Source organism: Lutra lutra, chromosome 1 (genome assembly GCF_902655055.1).
Source record: "Lutra lutra chromosome 1, mLutLut1.2, whole genome shotgun sequence".
NCBI classification, from domain to species: Eukaryota; Metazoa; Chordata; class Mammalia; order Carnivora; family Mustelidae; genus Lutra; species Lutra lutra.
In genome coordinates this window covers 96,024,132-96,037,706 of record NC_062278.1, presented here as the reverse complement: position 1 = coordinate 96,037,706, position 13,575 = coordinate 96,024,132, and the positions used below count along the sequence as shown (strand labels likewise).

At 38.1% G+C, this 13,575-nt stretch overlaps 1 protein-coding gene across 2 annotated transcripts; it reads left to right on the top strand.

Annotated features, from left to right (window-relative positions):
- Window positions 1-8,496: 8,496 nt before the first annotated feature.
- Window positions 8,497-12,768, top strand: RPL22L1 (ribosomal protein L22 like 1). 2 transcript variants are annotated; one of them, XM_047730383.1, is made up of 4 exons: window positions 8,497-8,638; window positions 10,308-10,400; window positions 10,567-10,688; window positions 12,522-12,768. In XM_047730383.1, the coding sequence occupies exons 1-4, from the start codon at window positions 8,630-8,632 to the stop codon at window positions 12,664-12,666; spliced, it is 369 nt and encodes a 122-aa protein (XP_047586339.1). In that variant the 5' UTR covers window positions 8,497-8,629; the 3' UTR covers window positions 12,667-12,768. The 2 variants fall into 2 exon arrangements, with proteins under 2 accessions (XP_047586339.1, XP_047586348.1); XM_047730392.1 differs by having other exon boundaries at window positions 8,579-8,638; window positions 10,311-10,400.
- Window positions 12,769-13,575: the final 807 nt, after the last annotated feature.

The window sequence follows — 13,575 nt, the reverse complement described above, 5'->3', positions numbered from 1 at the left end:
GATCTTATTGCTAAAAAAATGCTAACCATTATCTGAACTTTCAGCAAGTCATAATCTTTTTGTTGGTGGAGAGTTTTGCCTCAGTGTTGATGGCTGCTGACTAGTCAGGTTGAGTGACTTTGGCAAGTTATTAAAATAAGGCAACAATGGAATTTGCTGCATTAATTATTCCTTTCATAAACCATTTCTCTGAGGCATGCAAAGCTGTTTGATAGCATTTTACCCATAGTAGAACTTCTTTCAAAATTGGAGTCAATCCTCTCAAACCTCAGACACTGCTGCTACTGTATCAACTTTTATATTCTAAATCCTTTATCGTCATTTCAGTAATCTTTACAGCATCTTCACGAGGAGTAAATTCCATCTTAAGAAACCCACTTTCCGGGGCGCCTGGGTGGCTCAGTGGGTTGAGCCGCTGCCTTCGGCTCAGGTCATGATCCCAGGTCCTGGGTTCGAGCCCCACATCGGGCTTTCTGCTCAGCAGGGAGCCTGCTTCCTCCTCTCTCTCTGCCTGCCTCTCTGCTTACTTGTGATCTCTCTCTGTCAAATAAATAAATAAATAAATCTTAAAAAAAAAAAAAACCCGCTTTCCTTGTTCATCCATAAAAAGCAATCCCCAAACCATTAAAGTTTAATGTGATTTCAGCAATTCAAATATGGTAATAATGAAAAAGCGAAATATTGTGAGAATTACCAAAATGTGACACAGAGATACGAAGTAAGCAAATGGTGTTGGAAGAAACGATGGGTTTGCTGGACTCAGTTGCTACAACCTTCAATTTGTAAACAACAACAAGAACAACAACAAAGCAACAAACAAGTATCTGTGAAGTGCAGTCAAGCAAAGCACCAGATGAGATATGTTAACACTCCCCTGATACATTCAGCAGGATCAGTTGCAACCACTGGGTGTGTTTGGGCTAAAAGTGGCCCACCTACAAGGTTACATTAATTCATTGTCCAATTTGAGATTTATTTCTGGATCCAGTTAAAATAATTTTGGGGCCACACCCTGGGCATGTCGACTTGTGTCCCAGTGTTTTGGAGGGCGGAAAAAGCTTGGCCACCTCAGTTGCCATCAGATTCCTAGCACAGATTTTAATTAAGAGAATGGAAGCTCACCTACCTAACACTTTGTTAGGTTATTCTTCGTTCACAGTTATGCATATGAGTTTCACTTAAAATTGTTGTCTCTGTAGTTCATTTTAATTGCTGTGCAATCAATTAGATAAATCTTTTGGAGATTTTATATACATATCAATAACACCCTGGTATTAAAGAATATACCTTCTTTTCAAAGGCAAATGGAAATTTCAGAATAAAGAATATTTAGGACACAAAGAAAACAGTAGTTTCTATAAGGTGGAAATATTTAAAATAGCATTCTGATACCAATTCCAAGTGAAATTAAAAAAAATTGAAAAATAAGAAAACTCTTCTACCTAGAAATTTAAAGACCTGTTACATAATTCTATGCTGAAAAGGGTAATACAAACAGAAGCAATTCCTGAAATACAATGATAGTGAAAGCACTGTATATCAGAATCTATATAAAGCAGTAGGAAAAAAAAATATGTAGCCTTAACACCTGTATCAATAAAAATGAAAGAATGAACATAGGTGAAATTAAAGTCCTAAGTCAAACAACTAGAAAAATAGCAGCAAATAAACCAAAAGAGAGCACAAGGGAAGAAATAATAAATATAAAAGCAGAAATTAGTGAGGTGAATAGAAAGTTACCACCTTAAAAAATAAAATTCTGGTCCTTTGAAAAATTAACAAAACAAACCCCCAGCCAATTTATTTAAAGTGGAGGAAGAAAACACAAATATAAAAAATGAGAAATAATAGGAGGAATGACTAATAATGCAGAGGAAATAAAAATAAAACAAATTCTATTCAAATTTGAAAAACTAAATGATATATAGTATAATTGCTCAGGAAAATGTGGTTATTAGAGTCAACCTTGGTAGAAATAGCCTAAACAGAACATTTTAATAAAAAAATGAAAAGATTATCAAGAAACCACTCCAGGGGCACCTGGGTGGCTCAGTGGGTTAAGCTTCTGCCTTTGGCTCAGGTCATGATCTCAGGGTCCTGGGATTGAGGCCCGCATTAGGCTCTCTGCTCAGCAAGGAGCCTGCTTCCCCTTCTCTCTACCTGCCTCTCTGCCTACTTGTGATCTCTCTCTCTATCTCTCTCTCTGTGAAATAAATAAATAAATACAATCTTAAAAAAAAAAAACCCCACAAACGCTATGGTCAAATAATCTTCAACAAAGCAGGAAAAAATATACAGTGGAAAAAAGACAGTCTCTTCAATAAATAGTGCTGGGAAAATTGGACAGCTATGTATAGAAGAATGGAATTCCACCAGTCTCTTACATCATACACAAAGATAAACTTGAAATGGATCAAAGACCTCAACATGAGGCAGGAATCTATCAAAATCCTGGAGGAGAACATAGGCAGTAACCTCTTCGACATTGGCCACAGCAACTTCTTTCAAGGCATGTCTCCAAAGGCAAAGAAACCAAAGCGAAAATGAACTTTTGGGACTTCATCAAGATCAAAAGTTTCTGCACAGCAAAGGAAACAGTCAATAAAACAATGAGGCAACCCACAGAATGGGAGAAGATATTCGCAATTACATTGTAATTCGCATTACAGACAAAGGGCTGATATCCAAGATCTATAAAGAACTCCTCAAACTCAACACACACAAAATAGATAATCATGTCAAAAAATGGCAGAAGACATGAACAGAAACTTCTCCAAAGAAGACATACAAATGGCTAACAGACACATGAAAAAATGTTCATCATCACTAGCCATCAGGGAGATTCAAATCAAAACCACATTAAGGGGGCGCCTGGGTGGCTAAGTGGGTTAAGCCTCTGCCTTCGGCTCAGGTCATGATCTCAGAGTCCTGGGATCGAGTCCCGCATCAGCCTCTCTGCTTGGCAGGGAGCCTGCTTTCTCCTCTCTCTCTCTGCCTGCCTGTCTACCTGCTTGTGCTCTCTCTGTGTCAAATAAATAAATAAAATCTTTAAAAAAAAAAAAAAAAACATTAAGATACCAACTTACACCAGTCAGAATGGCCAAAATCAACAAGACAGTAGACAACAAGTATTGGAGAGGTTGTGGAGAAAGGGGAACCCTCTTACGCTGCTGATGGGAACTTACAAAGTTGGTGCAGCCACTTTGGAAAACAGTGTGGAGATTCCTTAAGAAATTAAAAATAGAGCTACCCTATGACCCTGCAATTGCACTATTGGGTATTTACCCCAAAGATACAGATGTAGTGAAAAGAGGGGCCACCTGTACCCCAATGTTCAAAGTAGCAATGGCCACAGTCGCCAAACTATGGAAAGAGCCAAAATGCCCTTCAACAGACGAATGGATAAAGAAGATACAGTCCATATACAATGGAGTATTATGCCTCCATCACAAACTTTTGTATCAACATGGATGGGACTGGAGAAGATTATGCTGAGTGAATAAGTCAAGCATACAAAGTCAATTATATGGTTTCACTTACTTGTGGAGTATAAGGAATAACACGGAGGACATTGGGAGATGGAGAGGAGAAGTGAGTTGGGGGAAATCGGAGGGGGAGACAAACTGTGAGAGACTGCGAACTCTGAGAAACAGAGGGTTTTGGAGGGGAGGGGTGAGCCTCATGGTGGGTATTGTGGAGGGCACGTATTGCATGGAGTACTGGGCATGGTGCATAAACAATGAATTTTGGTACACTGAAAACAAATAAAAACAAAAGCACCTATTATGTGCCAAGCACTAAAGAAAAAAAAAGAAAACCATCCCACAAAAATTTACAGATGTAGATATAGATGGAGAGAAAGGAAAACAAATGATAAATAATAGGGCAAAGTGTTATTTATAGGTAAAAATATGAATAAAGAATATATAGACACATGTATGTATTTATATATATTTTGTCCAGATTTTTACATATTTATATGTGTAAGTGTGTGTGTGTGTGTGTGTGTGTTCTTTGAACTATTTTCATAATTTTTACTATTTTAAGTATGGTAATTATTTCTAATAATTTTTTAATTCAGAAAACATATAGTACCATCTAATTTTTATAAATGAATGTAATTATTTGTGTAATCTAAATGATTTATATTTATACATACATATCCACAAACATCCATGCCCCCAAAGCATTAAATAGCTATTTCCAAACAAGTGGGCTTTTAGATATTTTTATGCATTATCTTTTTTGCCTCTCTGTATTTCTTTCCGTGAGCATTTCTTTTGGCTTAAGATACTAATTTTGTTAATTTAAGAAGTTCCTTAAAGTATTGTTTATAACAATATAAAAGAAAAATTTAAATGACCACCAGTAGATGAATGACCAAGCTAAAAATAACAAGACAAAAATGACAAAAATTAAGCAATTAAAAAAGATATTTGTTGGGTCCCCAATGTTGGGTCCCCCAATAATGGGTCCATGGTCAAAGGAGTAAGACTGATACAAAGCGAAGGTCAAGCAAAGCTTTATTTTGTACCAAGCATCAAAAATCAGATTGACCATCAAACAGACAGGTTGGGGCCACCCCTTACAGAGAGGACGACCCCTCCCTGCTTTCCAGACTAACTTTTATAGAGCAAAGGCCAGGTGGTTGGGCCTGGCCACACACAGCTGGCTAATTGAATTACAATTCACCCCATAGTAGCTATGGAAACTAGCCTATCACCTTGGTAGCTAGGAGACAGTATGCACCCCCACTGATTGTCTCCACCTGACCTGACCCACCCTTGTATTTGGGCTGTTACCTGGGACTGGTTTCCCAGACTTGCTTTTAAGTAAGTGGGGGGGGGGGGGGGGGGGGGGCAGGGTCAATTTAAGTTTTACTGCATGAACAACAAAATGGCTGTTCAACCGAGGTGGGGCTGCTCTGGCTGAATAGGCCCTTACATACTTACTCTCATTTTAAAGTTTGATCAATTATTCAGAATTCCTGTGGGACTAACACGAAATCTTACTTCTGAAATTTCCCTAATGTTAGAAATAATAAGAACAAATTATCACTAAAGTTTTTCCTAAGTACACAGAGAAGAGGTGCAGTGAAGCAAGCATAATTTTTTTAATCATAGTTTTTAATGCTTTCTAATAAAATTAGTAAAGGAAGGACAAAGAGCAGTGACTTCAGTTTCTATTTCTCCTACCTGGTGCTCTGAACTTTCATTTATGAGTATTTGACAAAGAACATTAAAGGTTGGAGGAGTTAAAAGCAATGTTCTTCAGTGGTGGTAAGTTTCTCTCAGTGCCTCATTGTTTTGCACAGTTGGGCTGAGCACAACCTTTGTCAAAGCTGTGCGGTTTGTTTCCATAGGACTGTTATTGCTACAATGTCATTTGAGTATTATTTTTCTGGAGATGGGTAGTGCTTTTCTATGTTGCATTCTAAGTAATTTCCCATTCACTAATTTTCTCCGCTGCTGTGGCTACTCTCTTAACTCACCCACTCTTTCTGAGGTTTGGTTTTCTATTTTTAATTTCTAGAACTTATGTTCTTTTAGTCCTAGCCAATTTGATTGTTCCTCTCTCCCTTAACATATTTTAAATACTTATATCTTTTAAATATGCTGAAGACACTTATTTTATATTTTGTCAATTCTAATGTATATTGGTTTGATTCCATAGGTTTTGGGGGGGTTGATTTTCATTCATAGTGGCTTGTTTTCCTGTGTTTTTAGTGATTTAAAAAAGTTGTCAGCTCATATTTCTGTAAGTTTATCGCAGGGACACCTTTGTGCCTGGATCAAAAGTGCATCTCTACAAATAGCATCTGAATTTGTTTCTGCCTAGCGCTACCAGTCCAAGCACACTTTAAACAACGTTTTGAGGTTGAGGCTTTTCCATGCTACTTGAGCAGGGCTAATCTTAGTTCCAAACCTATATGAGCACAACTTGTCATTCCTGCTTCCAAAAAATTTTTACTTTTCACCAACTTAATCATACATTGGACATTATAAAACTGTGTTTTAGCCAGTTTTTTAAGGTGGCTAGGATATGGAGGGGTTTCTCTGTGAATCTAATCTGCCATAGTGTCCCTCTATGTTTTATCTTATTGATTTATTCAAGCTCCAGAATCATGTTGATCAAATGACTGAATATTAGAAATAAATCTATCATCTATTACAATATTTTATATTTGAATAACTGAAAAAGCAACTGCCCCTTATTCTAAATTGACTCTTTTCAGATATTTAATTCTTATGTTTTAGAATCCATTGTCAAAATAAAAATATCTGGGAGAGGGTTGTTGACAGGCATTGTGTTCATACTGTATGTGTAAAATTTGGGAAGCACTAAGTTATATACAATATTTAATCTTACCATCTGCATTTCTGGTTAATATTCTTTTTAGGGTTTTCCCCCTAATTTGGAGAAATCTGTTCTTTTCCCACTATAGTTTCTATTTATTTTGAGATTACCAGCTATTTTGAAACACATGTTTTCAATATCTCCTTTATACAAATGACTTAACAGTTCTTTAGGGGTTTTTTGGTTTTGTTTTGTTTCAGTCATAACATGGAAGTCTACCAAAAACAATGGAAATAAAAAATACAATTAACGGCTTACTTTCAAAATACCCAATAGTGCAAGGATCATTTCTGCTCTGCAGACTGAGTAGCCCTTGAGGAGAAAATGCCAATTGCCTTTTTTTCCTTAATGTTTGAGAAATAAGTGGAATTATTATGGTTCTTGAGGTAAACAATGAAAAAAATCTTCTTGAAATGGATATCTCCCAGGAATTCAATACCTCTATTTAGACTCTACACATTATATTCTTCATTAAAGCATAGCTTCCACTATTACTAAACACTGCCATAAAAGATATATGCAGTTGTCACTTTCTAGGGTCAGTCTCCAAATGAACAACAAAAGTCCACCCCATCCCTACCCCTGCCCCCAAGTATGATAGTTTCACCTCCATATAAAAAAGTGTAAAACAGGGGCTCAGTGGGTTAAAGCCTCTGCTGGTGGCTCATGTCATGATCTCAGGGTCCTGGGATCGAGTTCCGCATTGAGCTCTCTGCTCAGCGGGGAGCCTGCTTCCCTTCCTCTCTCTCTGCCTGCCTCTCTGCCTACTTGTGATCTCTTTCTGTCAAATACATAAATAAAATCTTTAAAAAAAAAGTGTAAAACATTGAGAAGCATGTCACTTTTCTGATCTGATGTCAACTTGAAATTCTTCAAAGTTCAAAAGCTGTTTATTCCTTTTGTCATCAAAACTGTAACCATCCCACATCCACCTTCATGTTCTTTGTCTATTTTAGTAGTTCGGTCTCAGCAAACATTCGTAGAATTTTAATTAGGAAGCGTTTTGGATGGAAGTTGAGAGTCCTAGAATGTCATGAGCACACTATGAAGGTGCACATAGGAGTTGTGTCTTTCCATAATGGCAGCTTTATTCAATCATAAAGCAAGGTTAACATAATTATACAGAAGGTTCTGGATTCCAAACACAATGACATTTTATTAGTGTTTAACTTGTTTTCTTACAGATCACACAAATTAAATCACAAGAGAATCGCCTAAGATGAAAACAAGTGGTAGGAAGTTAATGAAGCAAACGCAGTCATTTTTGTGAGTGTGCAGTTGAGATAAGGCCTCCTTTCGGTCTAGGTTTGCTCTCAGCACTTGCTACTTAATATGTTCAAGCAGTGAAGGATCTCTGTGCTGTCCCAAGACCATTGGGGCAGGGTCTTCAGGACAGTTGCCTTTTTGATGTGGTCAGAGATGAAAGAGTCAGCATCTGGAAAGTTTTGACAGTTTGCTGCAAAAATCCTCCCTTTTTAAAGGGATTCAATTAGTCTTGGACCTTTGCAGACCTCCTCTGGTTCCGCTGGTTATCAGTTTTTGGTGTGGTCAGCCTGCGCTGGCTCGGAAGACATCCGTCCTTAGTTGCGATGCCCTTGACTGCTTGCATCATTGCTTGACTTAAGTTCTGAGTAACTCCATCTTAATTTCTACACAGCGTTAACTAAAACCCATGATATGATAAGTGAAGCAACAGTGAACTCAACAAGTGAACACGTGAGCAATACATTGTTGCTGTTTCTTAAGAGTTTTTTTCCTCGAGAACGTAGTTTATTTTGGCTCAGTTATTTCCCTCAACAGTCAATTAGAAAACAGGACTCATAGACAAAACACAAATATATAAGTAACTTTTTCGCTATGGTATTGTAATTACAGTGTAAGAAGATCCCAGAGCAACCTGAGACACTGCCTCGCCCTGATTGGAAAGAAGATCTAGGCGATTAATGAAAGACGATTCCTTCATCCCTCGCCTGTGTTCGTCTGGGAGCCACCTCCGCTAATTGCGGAGTCTTTTGTAGTCAACGGACGAAAGTAGTCATTGGTGGAAAACAATCAATTTACTACGGCCGCTAGCCGGCGCTCCCAGAAAACCTGGCTGCATCTGAAGCCTACCCTCCCCCGATCACGTCCGGGTCCCGGGTTACTGGCCTCCACAGGCTCTCTTCCGGGAGGCGGCGAACATAAGCTCCCGGCGTGTGACGCAGCCCGTCGTGGTATAACTACGTGACGCGCGACGGTAGCTTCCTCTTTGATCGCCAGACCGCCTTTCAAGATGGCGCCGGTGAGTGAGAGTGGGGTTTTGGTGGGAGCATGTTTCCCCAGTGTAAATGATTTTGCATTTGGCGAATTGGGGAGCTCTCTTTTGAGGTGAAGGGACGGCAGAAATGGAGACTGGGTGAGGAGCACAAGCACGATGTGAAGATTCTGAGTGGTTTTTTTCGAGACATTTGGCGACTGCCATGTGGTCTAGTGGAGTTCTAGGTGGGCCCGAAGTTTGGATGAGTGGTTGTCGCAGCACAAGGAAGGAGGTTCACAACGATGAACTGGCCTAATGGGGCAGCATTGGGCCATTTCTTTTCAGTCTCGCTTCTGGTAACGCCGATGCTTGCCTATTCGTTTGAGCCAGGAAGGAGATTGGGTGATCGGATCGGTCTGATGGCTTTGCTACAGAAGTTTCAGAGAACTTCAGAACTAAGTTGGGGAAGAAGTTTCTTTACTACCGCATGACGGAAGTTTTTAAAAGATAAAAGTCGAGACTCGGGTGTGTAAAAGCGTGCACCAGGGAGTTTATGTTATTAACAAGGGAATCAGTAAAATGTTTAATCCAGTCCAAAGAGCATTTGAAAAAATAGGTATATGTCAACAATTAAGTTTTCGATGTTTGGGAGTGGTGGTGGTACAAATTACTCGGTGGTACAAATTACCTAAAAGCAAACTGGCATTACTACATGGTGTACTTTTGGGTGGATCTAATTTGGAGATGGTATCCTCTACTGATTTGTCTGTTTTCAGTACATTGCCTGAATGTAATTAATAGTAATAGGCTAATTAATAGTAGCCACAGCAGCATTTTACTTGGATAGCCCAGTTATATGTTTTTATCTAAGTTTGGGGTATGGAAAACTAATATTAAAAATGTTTTTTTGAATTGAAAAGTCTTTACAGGATTTAAGGTCCCCCTCTCCCTCACCTATATAACAAAATAAGGATTTAATTTCTAGACTTTATTATAAGGATATAATATAAGGATATCATATTATAAGGATTATATATAAGATTATATTATAAAGATATATATTATAAGGATATAAGATTTTATTATAAGGATTTAATAAATTTATTCCGGCATATAATTGAGCTTGGGCAAGGTAGTGTATACTACCTGTGTCCCATAGGGCCTGGCCTATAGTGAACAGTACCTGGTAATTTTAAAATTGAATGTCAGTGGTCTGAAAAATATTGAAAGCCCATAAAACTTAACTTGATAATTGGAACAGAATGGCTTGATTAGAGGTCCAAACCAGCCCTGGGTGCGTTTCGGTTTTAATTTACAGTAGAAAGTAGGTTGTTTCTTGTGATAGTCTTTCGTGGTTGTTTATGTAGGATTCTTTGGAATTGTCTGATGAGGAAAACTAATAGGGGCTTGCCATATGTTTTAAGCTTTCTTGAGTTTTGCACTTTGGAGACACTCGGGTGGTGAGTGGGGAACATTCCCACTGGATTTTACAAAAACTTGGTTTAAACAAAGTTAAGGACCCTTTCACACAGTGTGGCTGGGGAAAACGCTATACCCAATAGATACGAAGCAGTTTTTTATATCTTGCACGATTTCGTATATATAGAAATACAACATCACAGTACATTGTACATCTTTGGGCTGCTACAGATTTTTAAGTTTTGTATACAAAGTGAATAAATTGAATAGTAGTAATTACGTTAACTATCTGTAGCAGAAAGACAAGAAACCTAAGAAGTCAACCTGGAAATTTAATTTGGACCTTACCCATCCAGTAGAAGATGGAATTTTTGATTCTGGAAATTTCGTAAGTAACGCTCTCCTCAGCTTGTTTTTTATCATTGTAATAGAGTTCTTAATGACTTAAGTATGTAATATTTGATTTTAACCTAAGCTCTATTCCTAGGGTACCTTCCCTAGTGAATATCTAGGGTTTTCTTCCCTAGTTTTGCATGTTTTCTGTTTTAAAACAGGAACAGTTTCTACGGGAGAAGGTTAAAGTCAATGGAAAAACTGGAAATCTGGGGAATGTTGTTCACATTGAACGCTTCAAGAATAAAATCACAGTTGTTTCTGAGAAACAGTTCTCTAAAAGGTTGGTATTTGTTTCCCATAATACTTTAGTGAAATTATGGTAGTTGTGAATATTTTATAGAATACACAATCCTTGTATTTTCTCTTCATAGGCAGGAGTAGATGTGGTGATAAGGTCAGGGAGATACAAACAGAAATGTTTTGAACTTACTAATGGCCTATGTGAATGGAAAATGGGTTCAGTAACTGGGCCAGTTCCTTAGGCTGGTTGTCAGTCAGTATAATTTATTGCTGGAATATAGGAAAGTTATATATAGGGCTCTTGTCCAGTGCATAGTAGTCCTTGAAACTCAATTATATATAAACTTAAACAGTGTGAGGTGTTTTTGTTTGTTTTTGTTTTTAAAGATTTTATTTATTTGACAGAGATCACAAGTAGGCAGAGAGGCAGGCAGAGAGAGAGGAAGGGAAGCGGGCTCTCTGCTGAGCAGAGATTCCCGACGGGGGGCTCGATCCCAGGACCCCGGGATCACGACCCGAGCCGAAGGAAGAGGTTTTAACCCACTGAGCCACCCAGGCACCCCACAGTGTTAGGTGTTTGGAATAATGTTGCAAGAAACCTGTCAGATGTGTAACATGAAAGTAATGTCCCAAATTAAGTAATGTACGTGTTTTCTTATACCTCGGTTTTTACGGTCTTGGTTTATTTAGTAGAAGCAGCCAGTCAAAGGTAAAGTCTAACGTTTTGCCGGTTTTAGTTCGTCTAATTTACTCAACAAATACTAAGTACTTACATGGCAGCACTCTTGTAGGACTGGATAGCCAAGCAGGCAAGTACCTATTACTAAGGAGCTCCAATTCTAGTGGAAAGAAATGATAAGGTATTAACTAGTTGACCAGTGCTGTGTAAATGCATAAAGAGGATTTCAGGGTTGATATGAGATAAGGTGGTTAAGGAAATCTCATCTAAATGAAGTGCTGGAGTGAGACATGCAAATTAGGGGATTCATGATTATGGCTGAAAAAGACTTGGTGGTGGAAGCTGAAGACTGAGCCTGTTGTGAGAATAGGTGAGCCCGTGGTGGCTCGGACTAAAGTAGAAGTGCATGTTATCTGTGGTTATGAATTCACTAGGGATTTGGGGATGAAAGGTTATGTTCTCAAGGACTTTACAGACATGCACATAATTATTATAAGATGCAATGCTGTAATTGCTGTGTTGAAGATAAAAGATAGGGCATAGGAATTTGCGGAGAACCTGAGATGAGTAGTGTTGCCTGTGGAATGAAGTATTCTAGCAAAGGGAACAGCGTTAAGAACAGGGAAGTTCAAGGACTGCTTGATAGTCCAGAATTTAAAGTGTAAGTTGAAGGGAATGGCTGGAGTGATGAAATTAGACCATATTGAAAGCTTTTTATGACTGGCCATATGTTAGTTGGAAGTATGTCGATAATCCTGAACTTGTAAATGAATTCAGCCCTGTTGTAGGTTTCCTTGTATTGATCCTGGGATTGAAGTTAGGGAGGTTGATAGTAGTGAAAGGAATGTTGACATGTTAGTGCATAATACATCTCAGGAATGAAATTGTATATTAAAAGGTAATCTGGTTATGGCAATGAAACTGATGAGGAAGCTGCTGTTGCTCTTTTTAGTGTCAACATAAAGGATGTTTATATTAGGGAGATGGGAGAATAGGGTTTGTAGGGCACCAAATGATTGTAATTGGGGTTGAGTGGCCACCTTACTAGATCCCCAGCAGCCTTGAACAATGTTGGATACAAATGAAATATTCTGGAGGGAACATTAAAGATGAATACAACTGCTTTTTATATAGTAAGCCTTTGCATAGTAGATAATTGTATTTCTTAATGAGATTCATGTCTTGATTTTAAAGGTATTTGAAATATCTTACCAAGAAATACCTTAAGAAGAACAATCTTCGTGATTGGCTTCGTGTGGTTGCATCTGACAAGGAGACTTATGAACTTCGTTATTTCCAGATTAGTCAAGATGAAGATGGATCTGAGTCTGAAGACTAGGTGAAGCTGCCCCTTGCAGGGTTTTGCTTGTTAATAAAACGAAGGAAACAGCTAGAAATGGACTTTTAGTTTATTGGTAAATAAAAAGCATTATACCCTGTATGTTAAGCTTCTGCCTCTTTTATTTAAGTATATGCCATTTACATGATTCTGGGGTTTCCTTTGATAGTTTTTGTAAGTAATATTTAAGTAGCCTATAGCTGGTAGAATTTTTTCAGGATTTCTGAAATTTATTCCTTTTATGGATGTTCTCAAGTTAAAATATGTAGTGTTGTATAGGAAATAGTGAAGCACAGTATTGTGTATGACTTTATATAGTGAAATACTTAAAATTCTCTTGGCAGTCTTAAACATTTTTACAGTTTGTTAATGCAGTTCTGAGTGCTTAGAACAGTTTTTAAACATACATGCTCATATTGAGTCACTCCTGCCCTCTGCTTCAGAGGATGCTGACTCCCTGGTTTGCATAAAAGATCTGTGGGTGAGCGTGGTACCACACTAAACCAGTGTTTAATTGCCTGTTAGACGTCTCCAACCAGATGCCTTACAGGCACTAGAAACTCAAAATCTTCAAATCAGAACTCTGATATCTTCGCCACTAAATCTGCTGCTGTGTTCCTTGTCCAAAAAATAATTTACTCAAGACAGTTGGAATCTCGTCTCCTTTTCTCAAGACTCCTTCCTGGTAATCCTAAAAGTAGGGGTTAACTATTGCTTTGTTCTCAGTGGATAGACCCTTTCCTCCAAATAAATTAGCCTCTGAGCAAATAGAATGGTTTGGCAAAAATCCAGATTGTGAGAGATGGAGAATAACGGGAGGGAGGTACTAGAGCATTAGCAATTTTCTTGTTTTCCAGTGGTCCCAAGTAAAAAGGTGTCTTTTTCTACGTTTAACCTAAAAGTCGTGTC

Bases quoted from the DNA above. Each gene is read 5' to 3' on its own strand.
- RPL22L1 (XM_047730383.1), top strand. The intron at 10,401-10,566 runs GTAAGTAACGCT...GTTTTAAAACAG, and splicing joins TTTTTGATTCTGGAAATTTC to GAACAGTTTCTACGGGAGAA. The intron at 10,689-12,521 runs GTTGGTATTTGT...TTGATTTTAAAG, and splicing joins GAGAAACAGTTCTCTAAAAG to GTATTTGAAATATCTTACCA.